Raw genomic sequence first — 19,584 nt, forward strand, 5'->3', positions numbered from 1 at the left:
TGCCAATGAGCAAAACACAGTGGGACTGAACCAGTTCACCCCCTCCCTCATCTTACATGCTTGGCATACTTGTCCTCTTAATTTATTCCTGACCCCCAAACCCCAGACAGCATGACCTTCTCTTTTTTGTTATCCTTTCTGGTAAAACCCTTTTTATGAGTAGGGCAGCACTTCAAGCAGATGGAGAGTTAACTTATTTTCATTGCTGGGGGTGGGAGAGGGAGAGAATAACAGCTTGTAAGGAGAAGGGGTCGCTTAGTGTTACCTTTCCCTTAATGTTGTTTGGTTAGGTCTATTTTTACAACTGATTGCAGTGTTGCTTTATGGCTAGAGGAGAAAAGTTTTCTATCTCCTACTCTTCTTCTCCCCACCACCACCCTTTCCCTCCGCCTCCCGCTAGTGGAGTCCTACATTCTTGCTTCCCAACATAAAAAAGAGAGAGAGAGAAGCGCAAAACACAAGAGTTATTTGTTAGCAAAGGAGCTGCTATCAAGAGCTGCTTCTTTGTGTTTGGGGCTGGTGCGGTGATTGCCTTCCAGCTTTGGGGGAAAATTGCTTCAACTTAATCATATTCACATGACAAACCCTAAATAAAGGAGGGGGGAGAGGTAATGCCAAAAAAAAAAAAAGAGGACCTCGGAGAAGTCGGAGAGCGGCAGCTTGTCCTCTGGAAGAGAGAGAGAGAGAGAGAAAGGAAGGAAGGAGAGGGAGAAGCTGTCAGACTTAGGGGAGGGCGCAGCTTTTCTCAGACGTGCCGTTTTAACCCCACTCGAGACGTCGGTCCAGTAAGGAGGCAAAAGGCTGCCGATCGCTTGCAACAAAGGCTCGGGACTTCCCTCCTGGCGTCACTCCGGAGCTGAGGCGTGTTAGATCCTCTGCAGGAAACAGGTTTTCCTTTCTCGTGCTTCGCTGCGTTGCTTCATCCGCCGCCGCCGCCGCTCTTTCCTTTCCTGGCGATTGCCAAGCCCCGTTTCGCCAAGGAGCCTCATGCTCTGTTCAGAGCAGCAGCCCAGGAGGCAGGATGGTTTCTTCGGCGGGTCGGCGAGGCGCTAGCCAGGTGCTGCCGCGAGGCGATCGCCTTCTCCCAGCCGTTTCCCTCGTGCTCGTGCTGCTGCTGCTCCCGCTGCTCCCGGTGCCCGGGCTGGAAGTGCAGCACAAGTTCGTCTCGCTCACGGTCACCAACAACTTCGCTCTGGATGCGTCGGGAAGCAAGGTGTACCTGGCGGCCGTCAACCGGCTCTACCAGCTGTCGGGCCCCAACCTGACCCTGGAGGTGGAGGAGCAGGTGGGACCCAAGGAGGACAACCCGCTTTGCCACGCTCCGCAGCTGCCCCAGGCGTCGTGCGAGCACGCCAGGAAGCCCACCGACAACTACAACAAGCTGCTGCAGCCCGACCCGGAGCAAGGCATCCTGGTGGTGTGCGGCTCCGTCTACCAAGGCTTCTGCCAGCTGCGCAGCATGGACAACATCTCCGTCGTGGCCGTCGCTTTCCCGCCCGGGGCAGGTGGAGGCGGCGGCGGGGACCAGGTCACGGTGTTCCCCAGCATGCTCAACGTGGCGGCCAACCACGCCAACGCGTCCACCGTGGGCTTGGTGCTCAAGCAGGCCGGGCAGGACACGCGCCTGCTGGTGGCCGCCACTTACACGGGCTTGGGCAGCCCCTTCTTCCCTCGCAACGCCAGCCTGGAGGACCACCGCTTCGAGAACACGCCCGAGATCGCCATCCGCGCTCTGGACGCCCGCGGGGACCTGGCGCGCCTCTTCACCTTCGACATCAACCCCTCCGACGACAACATCTTCAAGATCAAGCAGGGCGCCAAGGAGCGCCACAAGCTCAGCTTCGTGCGCGCCTTCCTGCACCGCGGAGCCCGCCCGCCGTCGCAGCCGCTGCCGCCGCCGCCGCCTTCTCGCCCCGGAGAGGAAAAGGGCGCCCCCAGCGGCCGGAGTCCCTACGCCGGGCCTGGGGCTTCCCTTCTCCCCGGCGGCGCCCCTGCCCGGAGCGGCCTCCCGCTCTCTCCTCCGGCAGGCGCCCCGCTCGGCCGCTACGCCTACTTGGCCCTCAACAGCGAGGCGAATGCGCGGGAAAAGGAAAGCCACTCGCACAGCCTTCTGGCGCGCATCTGCCTGGGCGACCCGGCCGAGGCGACGACTCTGAACGGCAGCAGCGGCGGCGGCGGCGGCGGCGGCGCGGAGACCAAGAAGCTGACCGAGTCCTACATCCAGATGGGGTTGCAGTGCAGCAGCGGCGCCTGGCGCGGAGGTGGGGCAGCGTCGGGGGCGGCCGGCGGCGGCGGCGGCGGCGACCTCTTCAACCGACTGGTGTCGGTCTTCCCCGCTAGCGCCGCCCTGCAGGTGGGCTCAGGAAGCGCTTCGCCGCCCCGGCCGGAGGAGCTGCTCTTCGGGGTCTTCGAGAAGGCCTCGTCCTCCTCCGGGACGGGGTTTGGGGGCCGGCAAGCGCCCCAGCCCTCGGCGCTGTGTGTTTTCCGCTTCGCCGAGATTGAGGAGGCCATCCGGGTGGCCAGGAACTCTTGCTTCGTGGCTCCCGACGCCGGGCTGGTCACGGTGCTTGATAGCGTGGTGCAAGGCACCGGGCCCGCCTGCGAGAAGAGGAAAATACAGGTAAGGGAGAAGGCAGGAGACCCAGAAGGCCTGCCTATCAATCAGTGTCTTAATTCCAGACACAGTTGGGAATTAAGTTTGGCCTGCTTTTAGTGCCAGGGCTCTCACTACCATGTATTTTGGGGACCCACCTTGTTTTTGTAGTTTTAGGTGGTTTTAAACTTGTTTTTCATAGTGCTTGTTAATAGCAATGTTGTGTTTTAATTTGCTGCAACCAGCCCTGGGAACTTAGGGTGATGGGTGGGTAATAAATTGTAGTATGATAATGCCAACAGTGATAAAGAGAGTGCAGCTGAGCATGTCCAGAAAGCTGAACAAGGACAGCCACCCTCCATAGGGGTTAGGAGGAAGACTTTGTGAGATGCACCTGGTAAAGCAGTTCCAATGTTAGAAGCAGAGGACTGCGTCATTCAGGTGTGTTTTCGGGCTGGTGATGGGAACCCCTCTGTAAGTAGCTGCAGCACGGAGAGTTATATTGAAGAGTGTCCCTTTTGGCTGGGCAAAAGGAAAGGTCAACCAAAACCATCAAGGTCATGGAGCACTGTGTCCCCATTGAGCAAAGGTTAAGGGGGCAGTGTTTTTCAGTTTACCTACCTTGTGGCCGAAGGATTGGATAGGGGCATGATAGAAGTTTATAGAATTGTGCATGGCGTGTGGAGAAAGTGGGTGGAGAGACATTTTACGCCTCCCTTGTAAGTCCAGAACTTGGGGTCACTAGATAAAATGGATTGCAAATAGCTTCAGGACAGACAAAAGAAAAGGCAGGTTGCTTACCTGTAACGAACGTTCTTTGAACAGTCTGCTGTGTTTCGGTCACACAATGCATAATTCATGTCTGGGATTTGCTGCCATGCAATTTAGATCCTGGCTTAGTTGGCTTCAGGAGGCTTTTTTGTTTTTTGTTTTGTTTACTTTAACAGTTCAATCTTCAGTTTATCCAAGCATGAGAATCTGAACTGTGACTGCTGTAAAACCATAGATGGGGAACTTTTGTCTTTTCTGATGTTGTTGGACTTCAACTCCCATTATCCCTATTAAAAGGGAATAATTAGACAAATTCATGGAAGATGATTCTATCCTATTGCTGTCAGCAATCCACCCCTCAGTGCCAGTTGCTGGTGGAGAAGTAGCAGGGAATGGCTGCTGTTTTCAGGCCCTGCTGGAAAGCATGTTTGGCTACTGTTGAAAGCATAGTAATAGATTTAGGTGGGCTGATATAGCAAGGTGGTTCTTAAGAGGTCTATTTGCATCATGTGTATCTCTGAAGAAAGACTCATTGTGATAGTAATCTTGTTTCCTGGGCATTTTACTATTCGAGAGCAAAGTACAGATTTTCCATTGGGAAAACAATGTGGGAGACGGAGAAAAGAGAAATCTCTCTGATGAAGCAATCTGCTGAGGCAATTTTGGAATCAAGGTACATTGTTTTGGTAGAATATGGTGCTGTGTTTCCCTTGGTTGTTTATCTTATGTTGTCATCTCTCCACAATGCTGATTGTGCAGATTTTGTGCAGGGAAAGCTCCTTAAACAGTCAGTGTAAGCCTTGGATATAGTTCTTTGTACAGAGCTAACTTCTAAAAAAAATTAAACATTTATATCATGTCCAAAGCAATATGAAAGTTAAAAAGACATACCAGCCTGCCACCGTAACCCTACTTACCTGCAAGCAAGCCCCACTGAATTCAATAGGACTTACTTCTGAGACGACATGCTTAAGATTGCACTGTAAATCTGTAGTGTAGCTCAAAAAGTGATTTCTAACTGGTTCTTCAAGGCTTCCTTTGTTCTGTCCTGTTTTGTATTGCAAACAGTGGACTTTCACATATCTGCTGACAGTATCCCTGACATGAATAGACTAAATCAATACATTGGGTCCAAATATCACTGAGCTTTGACAGGTTGATTTAGAACCCAGCATCTTTAATTTTTGTAGGTTTGATTCTGCATCCCAAACAAAGTGCAAACTTCTGTTTCTCTGTGCAATGCCTTTCTTCTATTTACTACTATTATTTACACTTGCACCCCTCCTTTCACCTAAGGAACAAAAGGCAGCACACATGGTTCTCCAGTTTTCTTCTTGCAACAACCCTGTGAGGTAGGTTAGGGTGTGATAAGAATATAGGAAGAGCCTGCTGGATCAGGCCAGTGACCCATCTAGTCCAGCATCCTGTTCTCTCACTGGCAAACCAGTGGGAAACCTACAAGCAGGAACCAAGCACAAGAGCTCTGTCCCGTCCTGAGGTTTCCAGCAACTAGCATTCAGAAGCATTACTACCTCCAACCATTGAGAAAGAGCATAGCCACTGTGGTTGTGCAAGACCAGGGTCTTAAATGCTTACACTGGCTTTTTATAATAGTCACATTCAAAGCTTAAATTGTTTTCAACACTGGTTTCTGTGTGTCTGTATAAAAGGGACCTGAATTCATAATCTATACCTCTAACTTGCAATTTAGCCATGTTAAAGTTCTATTCGTTGGCATTTCCTCCTCAATACTTGCAGCTGAGCAGAGCATTGGGTGGGTGGGGGGCCTTAGGCTCCTTTACTCCCTTTCCAACTCCTGCGTACTGTATATTCTGGCATATACTTTTTAATCCAGGAAAATCTTCTCAGAAGTCGGGGGTCGTCTTATACGCTGGGTGGAGAATCTGCGGTCGAGTATATCTCAAACTCTATATTTTAACTGGAAAAGTTGGGGGTCGTCTTATACGCCGGAAAATACGGTAATTAATTAGGGGATTCCACATTAATTTGAACACAGAATCTCAGTGATCCACCCTCCAACAGTTGTTGGCGGCATCTGTCTTGAGAGACAATGGAGTGCACCTTTTGGGGTGAAGTCAAACTGCTGCGTTAGCAGCACCAAAGTGACTTCCTTGGAGTGCAAGACTGGGCAGTGCGTATGGGGGTCCTGGGCTGCCCAGACGACAATACACACACACACACCCGGCCTCGCTGATATGGTCCAAAGGAAAGCAGAGCAATACGTTTGGCACCAGCTTGACTGCAGGAGTTGCCAGAAGGAGGTGTACAAGCCGCCATCCAACTGTCTTAGAGACTTCACTCTGGATTTGTGTAGGGTTTACTCCTTAGCCTTCCCCCCCCAAAAAAAACATCCCGCAAGGCAGTGGAGGTTTTGGATCAGAGTTTTCCTTCTCCTAGATGGGCTACCTTCCTGGGTTGACGAGCCCCATATGCCCCTCACTTCCCTCTACAGCACGTGCAGAAACTGCTTTCTTGCCTGTTGGACACATTGTTGGTCTTGTCTGCTCAGTCCGCCAGAGCCTGTCTTTGCATGCAGGCGATGTCCCTAACTCAATGAGGGTTTGAGACCTATTGGCTACCCTCACCTGGTTTAGCTAGCCAGTCAAAGCTGTTTCCAGGGTATGGCCACTGGGAGCTGAGAGCAGGGTGGGGACCAAAGGTGGACTAAGTAACCCAGAAGGAGCATGCCTACCAGAGGTATTACCCATCCCCTAACACCCCATACATAACCTGCAGCAGTAAACCTGGTGGAAAGTACATTTTCTTCCTTAGGTCAGGGACACCCCACATTCAGATTTACTGGTTCATTCAGCACTCCCTGCAGTGAGAGGGGAAGGAGCAGAGATGAGAGTGTACATGTTAAGATCCATATCCAAAAGTGATGCTGTGAGTGGGAAAGAGGGGGGAGGGAAATGTTCCCTGACGTTTTGGGTTGTTTTTTGCTGAAAACATTTGGTTTTTTTCACACCCATGATGACTATTAAATCCATTGTCAGTTCTCCTAATGCATCGTGTGTGGGTCCTTAAGGCCACTTTACATATTACAAATTCAGAGTGTGTATCGTCTTGTGCCCCAAAATGTTTGAAGTTAAATGTAGGTGTCTACTTTAACTCATGCTATGGAGAGCAGCAATGACTTTCGTTCTCCCAATTTAAGTTTCTTTGCGTACACTTGGTGAAATAAAAAGCATATGGTCACTTTATATGTTGTGGGTACATTATAAATACGGTACTTGCTAAATGCGTGCTGTATACCTGCAACATAGGGAGTATCTTTTAGGGGAAAAGATGGGTGAAGCATGGTGATTATCACATAGCTTATATTCATGCAGTATCATATATCAACCCCAGATACATTGTGAAAGTCAGTTGGGTTCTTTTGCAGTTTACAATGAAGCTGAATGTGCAGTGGTTTTGTGCACACAAATGCATAAAGAATTTAACCCCCCCTTTTTAAATTTAAATCAAGAAGAGCCTTTCTTCCCAAGTTCTCTGTCCTAAGTGAACCACTGGTGACTCATAGTTTTGCTTCCCCACACCCCCACTCCCTGCTCACCCACTTTTGGGTTTTTTCTCTTAAGAATGTGTGTTCCATTACAGTTGTTCTCTTCCCACATATTCCTGCAGTGGGGAAGTTCTTGTATGTGTAAAGTTCAGAAAGAAGGGACACAGGCTGCCTTGTTTTACAACTTTCAGGGTGAAAGTTTGCTATTGTCAAAATTTGTTACCAACTGGACATAAATGTTAGTATCGGCTGAATGTCAGTGCCTGTTTTTCCTTTTTTGAAAAGTTACCAGGGCTGCCTTGTTTTCTCTTCCTCTGGGAAAGATGCACAACACATTTCTGCCGGGGATCATGAAACATCTGTTTGATTTCACAGAGAAGCTGGACCATGAAAGTTTGGTCTTCTCTCTCTGTCTGCCTTCCACTGGCAGTGTCAGAAAGGAGTTTTTCTGTTAACCAAATGCATTTGGCATGGCAGCTTCAATGCTTTGCTGAAGTTTGTGGCCTCACTGCAGTTAATTCATAGATATGCTTCAGTAATCATCAAGTACAGGTTTTAAGCTGCTACAGCCAAGACATTTGGTAATTGGATGGTGTTTCAGTTAATTCCTTAAGGGTGAATACACTAAATATTGCACCGTTATGTAATCACATGTCCCACTGTAACTAATTTTTTTAAGCTGAGATGCTGCTTTTTACAGTGGCTGAACTGTCGACTGCTTTTAGAATCAGATATTCCATTCTTTGTAGGGTGAAGCTCTTTGTTGGGTAAAGCCCATATTTGGCTTTTAAGAGGGGCCTGAAAAGAGGGCAGTGGTTAACTGAACATTTCGCTTGTTTTCCTGGGGCTTTTGACTTCTTCTGTGCATACTGGCCACATTTTTAATATATAATTAAGGATGATTAATTTAATGGCACTGTTCTTCTTTTTAAATTAGTTTAGACTTGTAGGGTATATTGCTGATAATATAATAATAGGGTAGATAAAGATAAGTAAGCGTTCAGACATTGATATTACAGGATTGGGAATAAAGGGAAAGAGAAAGAAAGAAAATCAAGCAAAATGAAGTCATCCAGCACAATCAGTATGCCCAAAACTGACTTGCTTTGGGATTGTTTAATTTCTTTCTTTGCTTAAAACAACAATAAATATGTGCCCAGACAACTGGGTACCTTTGTACATATACAACAGTAACTTTTTTTAGTATGAAAATTGGGGTGGGGAGGTTCTTTTTAAAATTCAAAGGTACCTTGAAGTCTGCAATACAAAAATGCAAACACAAAGCAACTTGAGGTTGTTGTTTTTGTGAACCTGGGTGAACAGATGAAAATGCATATATTCATCATTATTTAAACTAATGGGAAAAACACTTCAATAGAAGCGTAACAAGGAAATGGCAGGGCTGAGGGCTGGCTGAAAAACATTTCAGAATATATTGGTGAACATTCATAAGGGACACATCACATAGATAGAAATTTAAGGGGTATTCATTTTAATCTAGAGCAGAAATAACTGGCATGCTGCGGGACTTCATCTCCCATCATATGTGACCATTGGCCATACCAGCTGGGGCTGAAGGGAGTTGGAAGCCAACAACATCTGGAGGGCATCACATTGGCTACCAATGCTCTACAGATACGTTCCAAGTTAGTGGCTCTAGAACTTGGGTCTTGTCACCAGCACTTCGTTATACAATGGACTTGTTCACATGGCATGGCTTACTAGAAGCATATGAAAGTGAGAGTCATGGAGTGGAATTCACAGCTGCAATGCTTCTCCTTGGTCTTTTTTAAAATGCCCATGCTGCACTTAGCTAAGTCAGGGTTTGGCTGAGTGTGTCATCTGCATGCATTTTAATTAAAAGGACACATTCTACTCATGTAAAAACACTCTGATTCCCAGACCATTTGCGGGCCGGATTCAGAAGGTGATTGGGCCGCATCTGGCCCACGGACCTTAGATTGCCTACCCCTGCCCTAAAAGGTGTTAACTGCTTAGAATAACTGTTATGGCTACTTACCACAGTAAGTCTTTGTGCTAAGGTTGTTTATTTTGGGTTTTTTGCAAGTTTTTGTTTGTTTGTTTGTTTGTTTTTGTTTTGCTGCATTTGTATTTTGCCTTTCCTTCAGGAATCACACAATGTCTTGTATCCTTCTCTCCCTTTTATATCACCACAGCAACCTTGTGAGGTAGAGGAGGTTGAGAGGCAGTAACTGGGCTCAGGTTTTTTAGTTAGGTGTCTAAGCAGTGTAGAACCCGTCTTCCTTGTCCTAGACTAAGACTATCAATTATCTGAAGAAGAAGTACATGCACATGTATCTGAAGAAGTGTGCATGCACACGAAAGCTCATACCAAGAACAAACTTAGTTGGTCTCTAAGGTGCTACTGGAAGGTATTTTTTATTTTATTTTTTGACTATCAATTATGTCACCCAGTGGACATGTCCAAAGGTAAAGGCTTTCTGGGAGAAAATATACAATGAACTTAAAAAAGTAATGAAAATTACTTTCAGTAAAAAACCAGAGGCCTTCCTTTTGGGCATGACTAATCATGAGATACCCAGGCAAGATAGAGTGTTTTTTATGTATGCCACAACAGCTGCTAGAATTTTGATTGCAAAAAACTGGAAAGGGGAAGAGCTCCCGACTGTAGAAGAATGGCAGATGAAGTTAATGGACTTTATGGAACTCGCTGAACTGACCGCGAAGCTCCGAGACCAGAGGGAGGAGAAGGTGCAAGAAGATCGGAAGAAATTTAAAGACTATTTAAAAAATCGTGAAAAATTAGATATTTGAAGCAGAATCAGTGAATAAAAGTGGCTTTAGTTATAAGATGATAGGTAAAATAGTATATTAGAAGTAATGTTGATGAAAGATGTATGTTATTAAATGTAGCAATAAGTTATAGATAAGTTAGTTATTTGAAATTGTAATAAGAATAATGATGAATGATGGGAAATTAGTTACAAAGTTACTAAAGTAAATTAGAACTGAACGCAGTTGAGAGAACGGGGGAAGTCCCCATATAAGATTCGAAATTAGATTTAAACATTAAGCATTTAGTGTTTTAGTGTTCGTGTCCTTAGGTATGTATAAGTTTTCTTTCTTTTTAATGTTTATTTTCAGTTTTTTCTCTTTGTATTTGTAGTGTTTTTTATTGTATTTGTGTGATTATTGTGATTTGTTGTTTAATGTGGAAAACCAATAAATTTTATTTAAAAAACAACAACAATTATGTCACCCAGTTGCTGAAGTGCAGCTTGTTTTCAATGCTTCTTCAAACTAATTACTTAAAAATATTAACTGCTTTAAGTACTTTTGATGATTGAGCACAACAGATAACTTAGAAGCAAGTGGAGAAAGGATCCAAATGAATGCAACTGAACACTGGTAAGGGCTCATTATCAAGCCTACCTAGTGGCAGTGAAGGCAACAAAGAAGGCATACTTTGCTGCCTCCATTGCATCCTCATTATGTCATCTGGCAGCGCTTTTCCGGGTTGTACGGGGCCTTTTACAGGCTGGCCCAAAGGAGGTGATAGAACCAACAGTAGCACACTGTGACTTGTTTGCAAAGCATTTTGAGGATAAAATCGCTTGCATGCACCAAGATCTTGACTCTGCTGTTATAGCAGATGAATCTCATGGGGTGTCCAGAGCACAGTCTAGTCCTGTTGTGTTGGATGAGTTTCAGTTGCTAAGGCTCAAGGATATGGACAAGGTGGATCAGTCAGGGTGACCACTTGCGCTCTAGACCCTCTTGGTTGATAAAATCCAGCAGGGAGGGAACAACTGGCTGGGCCAGTGAGGTGATCAGTGCCTCTTTACGAGAGGGGGTGGTCCCTGCCTGTTTGAAGGAGGCAGTGGTAAAACCACTCCTTAAGAAACCTTCCTTTGATTCAGAAAACCTAACTAACTACCAGACAGTTGCTAATCTCCCTTTCCTGGGCAAGGTTCTGGAGCGAGTGGTTGCAGACCAGATCCAGGTGCTTTTGGAAGAAACTGGTTTTCTGGATCCATTTCATTCGGGGTTTAGGCCTGGTTTTGGCACAGAAACTGCTTTGGTCGCCCTGTATGATGACCTCTGTTGAGAAAAAGACAAGGGAAACATCTCTGTTAATTCTTCTCGACCTCTCAGAGACTTTCGATACCATCGACCATGGTATCCTTCTGAAGCGACTCTCCGAACTAGGGTTGGGTGGCACTGCTTTGCAGTGGTTCCAGTCCTACTTGGATGGTCATTCCCAGAGGGTGTTACTTGGGGAGTGCTTTTCAGCCCTGTGGAACCTTCAGTGTTGCGTTCCGCAGGGCTCAGTCCTATTCCCCATGTTGTTTAACATCTATATGAAACCGCTGGGTGGGGTTATCCGGTGGTTCAGAGTCAGTTGTCAGCAGTATGCTGATGACACTGAGCTGTATTTCTCCTTTACACCTGCAGGTGAGGCAGTGGAAGTGCTGGACAAGTGTCTTGCGTTGGTAATGGACTGGATGGGAGCCAACAAACTGAAGCTCACTCCAGACAAGACTGAGGCACTGTTAGTGGGTGCTTCCCTAGATCAGATGGCTGAGAGGTTGCCTGCTCTTGATGGGGTTACACTTCCTCTGAAGGAGGAGGTTCGTAGCCTGGGAGTACTCCTGGATCCTTTGCTGTCACTTGAGGCTCAGGTGGCCTCAGTGGCCTGGAGTGCCTTCCATCAGCTTCAGCTGGTAACCCAGCTACGCCTCTATCTGGACAGGAATAGCCTAACTACTGTTATCTATGCTCTGGTAACTTCAAGGTTAGATTACTGCAGTGTGTTATATGTAGGGCTGCCTCTGAAGACAGTTTGGAAACTTCAGCTAGTGCAGAATTCAGTGGCCAGGTTGCTCTGTGGAGCAAAACAGTTTGAGCATATTACACCAATCCTGGTCCAACTGCATTGGCTACCAGTTAGTTTCCAGGCCCAATTCAAAGTGCTGGTTTTGACCTATAAAGCCTTAAATGGCAAAAACATTCCTTTTTAACCAGGCCTTTGTTGATCTTACTGACACCCTTTTAGAATGTGGCTCTTTTGGGTTTTTTTATATGTTGTGGTCTTGTTTGTGAACTGCCCTGAGACCTCAAGGTATAGGGCAGTGGATAAATTGAAATAATAATAATAATAATAATAATAATAATAATAATAATAATAATGCAATTCAGCTTCATTCTGTTTGAAGAAATTTTAATAATAAGAACTGTCTGCTCTGAGAATATTTGTTCAAGACCTTTGAATGGGGCAGTCATTTCCCCCCCCCCCCCCCGGGAACAGGAAACCATTTCAGAACTAGTAGCAGTTCTGCCAACTAGTGACTTGACCTATATTGGTACCACCGGGCTCAGAAATAACAAACTTAACATACCCGCAGAAATGCAACCACATCCTGCAAGAGAGCCATTATCCTTGGTGTTGGAGTTTTGAGAAGATAAAATTGTCCACCATGTACCATGGAAGAGTGGTAGAGAGAGAGAAAAGGAAGCCACTCAAAGTAGATGTGATTAAGTAAGCATGTGATTGAATTACATGCTTAGACATGCCACATCTTTTTTTTTTTTTTTACTTTTTCTTTTGCAAAACACTTCTGTGGCCACCAGATCCATTGAGGGAGAGTTTTATAGACATCTCCTGTTTTTTTCCATTCAAAAATTGAAGCTGTGTCAACAAGTAGCAGTGATGCAAGTACTTTTTAGCAGGAAAACAGCATAGGAGGTAAAAGGGTTAAACCTTTCCTCCACTCTCTGCTAAGTCTGTGTTGATATTTTGCAAATATGGCCCATCTAAGCATGTTTTTGCACATGTTATAGTCACATCTAGTTTGGCCCTAAAGGTGTACTCACGGGTGTACAGGGTGCAAGGTAGAATTTTATTTCATAAATTTATTCCCTATTCAAAAATCTTCTGAGGCTAAAACTTTTCTCGTGATACACTTCAATACCAAAGTCAATAAAATTTTGCAAATAAATACTTTTTTGCAATTTTAAAAAGGCAAGACTTAGAACAGAAAAGTACTAATTCATGCTAAAGAATTGAAAGCGGAGATGTAGGTCAGAACAGTACAGTGGTACCTCGGGTTAAGTACTTAATTCGTTCTGGAGGTCCGTTCTTAACCTGAAACTGTTCTTAACCTGAAGCACCACTTTAGCTAATGGGACCTCCCGCTGCCACCGCCGCCAGAGCACAATTTCTGTTCATATCCTGAAGAAAGTTCTTAACCTGAAGCGTTATTTCTGGGTTAGCAGAGTTTGTAACCTGAAGCGTATGTAACCTGAGGTACCATTGTACATGGGTGAGGTGAGGACTGTGCATGGCACATTCCAGCAGTAATCATGCAAGATGCAGCCAGACACATATTGCAAGGGTCACTCAAACTACATGCTTCACATTTTTATGTGACCTTTAAGTATGCCACATCATGTGCTTCATCTAGCTGTGATCTTTATAACAGCTCTTTTAGATAAGTTACTATTATTATCCTCCTCTGTGATGTAGATGGGGGGCACGGAGAGTGCAGTAATTTTAATTGCACATTGCATTGAAATCCAAATATAAGGAAAGGCATTAATAAATGTTTCAAATAAATAGTAAGCTACTGGTGAAATTCAAACCAGGAATTTGCTTATCTGCAGCTCAGCTGGCTACTACCTTACACCAGTTTTTGTTAAAATGTTACATTTGATGGCACAATTACCCCTGGTTGTTATTGTTTTAAACAAAACACAGTCATGGGAATTTGCAAATTTTAATAGTGGAGCAGTAGACTGGGTATTTAATCTCTTCTCAAACACAACTGCTTTTCCACTTCCTAGAAAAAAAGATATGGGTTCCTATATCTTTTTCCTGGAGAATGGAAGGACAAACACAAAACCGCCCAGAAAACCACTGGATGAAAAAAGGATACACACTCTTTGCTTGCTAGTCCTCTTGTGAAATTCACAGTCTTCTGTGCATACTTTACTACTACTACTACTACTACTACTACTATTATTATGTTAGGGAAAAGTTACTAGCAACTATGTGTAATGTTCCATTTGGCCCCAAATCTAAAGTGTGAATCAAAGAATGAATGCATCAGTAGTTGGTAGATTAAGGTTTACCACATCTTTGTAAGAAGCAGCTAGATTTGTGCACAAGTGTAGGCTTTTTATGATTAGTTGATTATCTTTGGGAGAAATATTATAGTGATCAAGAATGACTTAGAGTCATTTCTAGACTACTGTATATAGTCCATCAATTTTCAGTAGAACCTAGAGCCCTAAGGCTGCTCTCCTAAGCGATTTTATTTTAAAGTAGGTTCCATGGATATTAATGGTACATATTTCCAAGTCAATGTGTTTAGGCGTGCAGTAAAAGTTACTTTGAGGCCTTTGAAAATAACACCCGTAAAATTTAATAGATATAAAAACAGAACTCTGTATCTCATCTAGTTGTCATAGCAATTAGAAATTCTTTGACAATTACACAGTTCCATATTCAAGGATCCTGGGTTTCTGTTTAGCACCTGGCAAAATCACAATATTAGAGCTGGAAAAGGTGCAGGAAAGGGCTACTGATACTCAGTTGCAGCTATGTAGTTTAGAAGTTTATAAAACTAAACACTGTGTAAAGAAAGTAGAGAGAAGTCTTTCTCCTCTCATAACTTTAGAACCTGGGATCACCTAATGATGCTAAACCAGTGATGGCCAAACTTGGCTCTCCAGCTGTTTTGGGACTACAACTCCCATCATCCCTAGCTAACAGGACCAGTGGTCAGGGATGATGGGAATTGTAGTCCCAAAACAGCTGGAGGGCCAAGTTTGCCTATCACTGTGCTGAACAATGGGAGATTCAGAAAAGACAAAGAACAGAACTTTATCTGAGCATAGTTAAAACTGTACCTCATGATTTCTTTACTGTATTTCATACACTACTCGATATAGGAATCACCAATTTTCATGGCTTTAACATGGAATCGGACACATTCATGACGAATAAGAATAATCATTGGCTGTTAGTCATGAAGACTGTATGCTAATTCCATCATCAAAGGCACCATGACTCTGAATATCAGTTCATGGAAAACAGCTGCAGGAGAGGCCTGTTCATGTTCCTCTTCTAGTCTTCCCATAAGCATCTTGTTGGCCATTGTTGGAAACAGGTTGTTGGACAAGATAGGCTGTTGGCCTGATCCAGCAAGACTCTTCTTATGTGAAGACTTGCATGGTTTTGTAGAAAGCATGGGGGGGGGGGGGAGAGAGTAATCATCCAAGCATTGGCAAACCACCTTTGTGACTACTCCACTCTTGACCACACTTTCCTTTGCTTTGCTTTCCGTACTTGACCACCCCCTTACTGTGTTGCCTTCTGGGTAATTACAGTTCTGTGTAGAAGCAAATGTAAGTTAATCTACAACCACAAGAATTTATTAATTCTTCACCTGGTCAGCACTACCCCAGTAAACATTGGATTGAAACATTTATCTCAGTACAATTCATCAAAATCATTATGGGAACCAGTATTATTATTATTTTCCCCAATGACCTAGATTGAGGTTATGTTTCAGACTGCAGTTTGCCTTGAGCCTTTGCAACCAGGCATACTAGAAATTTAAATAAATAATTAGGTTTTTTAAAATTCTGTTTTAAAATGTAAAAAACCCCCACACATTTCCAGTTGATATAATTTGTGCATAGCTCCAGAAGTCTGAAATGCAGACTCTTATATGTTTGTTCTTCACATTTTTTCTTTCCGCGTCAAGGTTTCCAGCTTCCAGCTGGGAGAAGGTGATTGTTTCAAAGTGATCAGGGCAAACAGAAAAGAAGCAACAGGCTAGAGAGCTATTCTGCATTTGCAGAAGTACAAGAGCCCCAAAGCAGGGGGGAGAAGCACTGAGAACTATGCATGTTCAGTGGCCACCGCAGGCTGACTGGCAACTCAGATGGGGGTGGGTGGGGAACCGCATGGAAGGTGGACGAAAACGAGTACCATAAAGGTAAGATGGCTGACCATCTGGAATAGTTTTGCAACATTTTGTTGTGGGTCCCACTTTCTTTATTGAAGGAGACTGACAGTGAAGCTAAGTGAAGATGCCACCAGCTAGGGAAAATGCACAGGGAGCAAAACAGTTCTGTAAACCTGGATGGGTAGGTGCCTGAGGCTAGGGCTTTGAATTGAGAGCTGGGAACTGGAAGCTGAACAGGAATAGCCCTAGACCAGGGGTTGTCAACCTGGCCCCTACCGCCCACTTGCAGGCTTTTCAAGATTCTAGGTGGGCGGTAGGTGGTTCTACGGCACAAGCTGAATCCTCCTTCCATCGAGCACTGGTGGGCGTTAAGGAAATTTTACCACCAGGAAAGATGCATTAGTGGGTGGTAGGTATAAAAAGGTTGACTACCATTGCCCTAAACTAAAAAATAAGGGCAGACCAAGTTTCTCCCCAGTTACTTTGTGGATATGCCCATGGATGACACAGTGTTTGGAGCCCATGGCTTGTATCCAACTACATTCTATTGAACGAGTAGACCCATTTAAATACTGTCGTACCTCGGGTTATGTACGCTTCGGGTTGCGTACTTTTTGGGTTACGAACTCTGCTAACCTGGAAGCGCAACCCGACGCATGTGCGATTTACGCGTGCGCAGAGCGTTTTTAACGGGTTTTCGGGTTTTTACGGTCTGTGCATGCGCAGAACGAATTGTTTGGGTTATGTCCTTTTCGGGTTACGTACTGTAACCCGGAATGGATTAAGTACGTAACTCGGGGTACCACTGTAAATGAACTTAAGCTAGTCATGTCGCTTAATTTCAATGGGTCTACTCTGAGTAGGATTGGCATTAGATGCAACCCTGTATGTTTACTAAATATGGTTCTATTTTTGGTATTTTGGCAAAGCTCCACAGATCCTTAGGCCCCACTGCTATACCAACCTGGATCTGACATAGTGAAGAAGAGGGAGAGAAATGTCATATCCTGGCTAGTGTTAGCTGACAGTGCTTGGGCTATGGTGGTGGATTTGTATTTCTCCACTCCCCCCCCCAACCCATTTAGGATTGCTCTGCCCATTGTATAAATAATGATGCAGGAGATCTGAACCTGACCCTGATCATAACTGCTGCAGTGAAAAGCTCTGCTCACACCATCTGTGCCCTTCTCAGTTCTTACCCATTCAAAAACAAAAACAAAAAACGGCCTCACTTCTCTAACATGTAAGGATTTGTCTTTAGCCTTTGCACATAACTTTGGGTGCCAGAGCTCTTCTGCTGGATTTTGTTACATCTGAGTAGCAAGCACAGGATCAGGCAGTTAGGCTTTGATGCATGAAAAGCATCTGCTTCAGAGCAGATATACTGAAGCTAGTGGAAGTATTCTGGGGGAAGAGGTTTGAAGTTTACACCCTGAGCTACTTAGGGCTTTACAAAAAGTTCATTCTCTACATGTTCGGGCTTTCAGATCTGTTAAAATAGTCATGTTTTTATCACCAAGCCTGCCTTAGTGGCTGAAAAGCATTACGTTTTGAAAGTCCTTTGATAATTTTGCATTGAAGATTTTACTTCAGTGCGCAGTGTGAAACATGCTATTATTGTTTGCTTACTATTTTTATATGTCCTGTTAATTTGATCTCTGGGCCTCTAGAAACATTGACTGGATCCACTGGGCACCTCATTGCTCGTCATCTACTTGGAAAGAGTTTTTAATGCCCTCTCCCCATTTTCCTTAATCATCATGAATGCCGGTGAACTAACAAGCTGCTTTTATTTCTGACTCCTTGAACTGCTGGAGAAAAGGGGGGTTGTACTGTTGTGTTTCTTTGCACTAAGCCTGTTACCTTGGTTTTTACCTTTGAGGCAGTGAAATATTTTAAATCATTTTGTGTCCCAGCTTTGAATACGCAGTAGGAAAAATATATTCTTAGAGCAGCTGTCAGGGTGTTGCAGTTAAGGGTCTGTCTCCCTTTCTGTTGCAATGCCACTTTTCAGCGGTTAGTGAGTTTCCAAGTGTGTCTTTGCTCATGCACAATTCAAGTGCTTAACTGCTTTTTAGCCTAGATTATTTTGTTCTGTTTGGTTACACCCAGTGTGGTACGGAGCTTAGCATGTAGGATTATAACCAGGGAGACCCTGGTTCAAATCCTCATCCCACCATGATTGAGTGGATGAGATTAATAGTGGGTCCAATGGTCAAGAAGGTGGTTTCTGCTAGGGCTCCACCACCTGGGAAGGTAGCCTGTCTAGGAGAAGGAAAACTCTGATCCTAAACCCGTTATGAGGAACAAAGGTCCCGCCCTTTGGCTCCCATTGGCCACGTCAGGCCACAATCGCCATATCCCTGGAAAGGGAAGCGGTCTTTCTCAGGGGTGTAGCAAGGTAAATTGGTACCCGGGGGCAAAAAAAATTTGTCCCCCCCCCCCCGGAGGCATGGGAAGGTCAGGTGGTACCCGGTGCGGAAAATTTCTTGTCGACCCCCCCATTGACACCCCCCCGCAAAAATGGTTTTATGTTATTTCATATAACAAGTAATAATAATAATAAAACTTTTATTTATATCCCACCCTCCCCCGGCCAAAGTCCTCCCTTATGGAAACCGGGGCGGCCTTCCCCCCCTTGCTACTCCCCTGGTCTTTCTAAACTGTTGTTAGAGGCACAGGTGGCTTCAGCGGCAAGGAATGCTTACATCCAGCTATGACTGGTTCACCAGCTACAACCATTCCTCAACTGGGTTTGCCTGCAGTGATCCACTCTCTAATGACCTCTACATGAAGAAGATCCAGAAGCTTGGAGAGGATCCAGAAACTGCAGTTAGTATAGAATGATTTTGCACAGTTAATATACAGTTCTAGGAGAGTATGTTACCTCTATCTTCAGGGCACTACACTTGCTGCCTTTGAGCTAACAGCCCAATTAAGGGCAGCTAAGGAATGATGGTTCATTAACACAGATTATATTTTATTAACTGACAGAGTTTGCTTATGACAAACTAGACCCTGCTTTTACAAACACTAAAGAAAAGGAAGAAAGGAGCAGGAAAGCTAAGTTGCTTTCACTTTTCATAATACCGAGTGGGGTTTAGAGAAAAAGATACCCCTTATTTTAGGCCTCTCTGTGTGTTGTTCCCAAATCATTCCCCTCAGAGAATCAACACACAGTTCCAGCAAAAAGTGAAGAAGTAAAAAGGCTGTGATTTTGAGTGTTGGATTTAAGATTACAGACCTCTGTGTTCAAGTCCTCATTCATCCCCCAAATTTATTGGATTATTCTGGACCATCCACCCTCTCTCAACCTACCTTGCAGGGTTATTGTGAGGATAAAGGGAGTATTGTATATTGCCCTCAGCTCCTTGAAGGAAGGCTTTTGGGAACTGACATCATCATCATCATCATCACCACCACTATTATTGCTATTATTTATTACTTATACCCTGCCCATCTGACTGGGTTTCCCCAACCACTCTTAAGGAAAGGGCTGGTGTTGTGATGTTTGTATTGTTATGTTCTGTATGTTTTAATGGATCTTATACATAAATTATATTGATGTTTAATTTTTTTTTAATTTATTGCTTTTCTTTCTATGTTTTTAGCCGTTTCTATTTTAGCTGTCAGCCATCTTGAGTCCCTGTCAGGGGAAAAGGCGGGATATATTATTATTATTATTATTATTATTATTATTATTATTATTCTTTATTATTCTATTCTGGCAAAGCTTC

At 44.5% G+C, this 19,584-nt stretch overlaps 1 protein-coding gene across 1 annotated transcript in view; it reads left to right on the forward strand.

The window, feature by feature from the left end:
- The first annotated feature begins 676 nt into the window (after window positions 1-676).
- Window positions 677-19,584, forward strand: part of PLXND1 (plexin D1) — a 154,335-nt gene continuing 135,427 nt past the window's right edge. Inside the window, 1 exon segment of the mRNA XM_033141130.1 lies at window positions 677-2,620. Coding sequence (XP_032997021.1) covers window positions 1,022-2,620 — 1,599 coding nt within the window. The 5' untranslated portion in view covers window positions 677-1,021.

Source organism: Lacerta agilis, chromosome 2 (assembly GCF_009819535.1).
Source record: "Lacerta agilis isolate rLacAgi1 chromosome 2, rLacAgi1.pri, whole genome shotgun sequence".
NCBI classification, from domain to species: Eukaryota; Metazoa; Chordata; class Lepidosauria; order Squamata; family Lacertidae; genus Lacerta; species Lacerta agilis.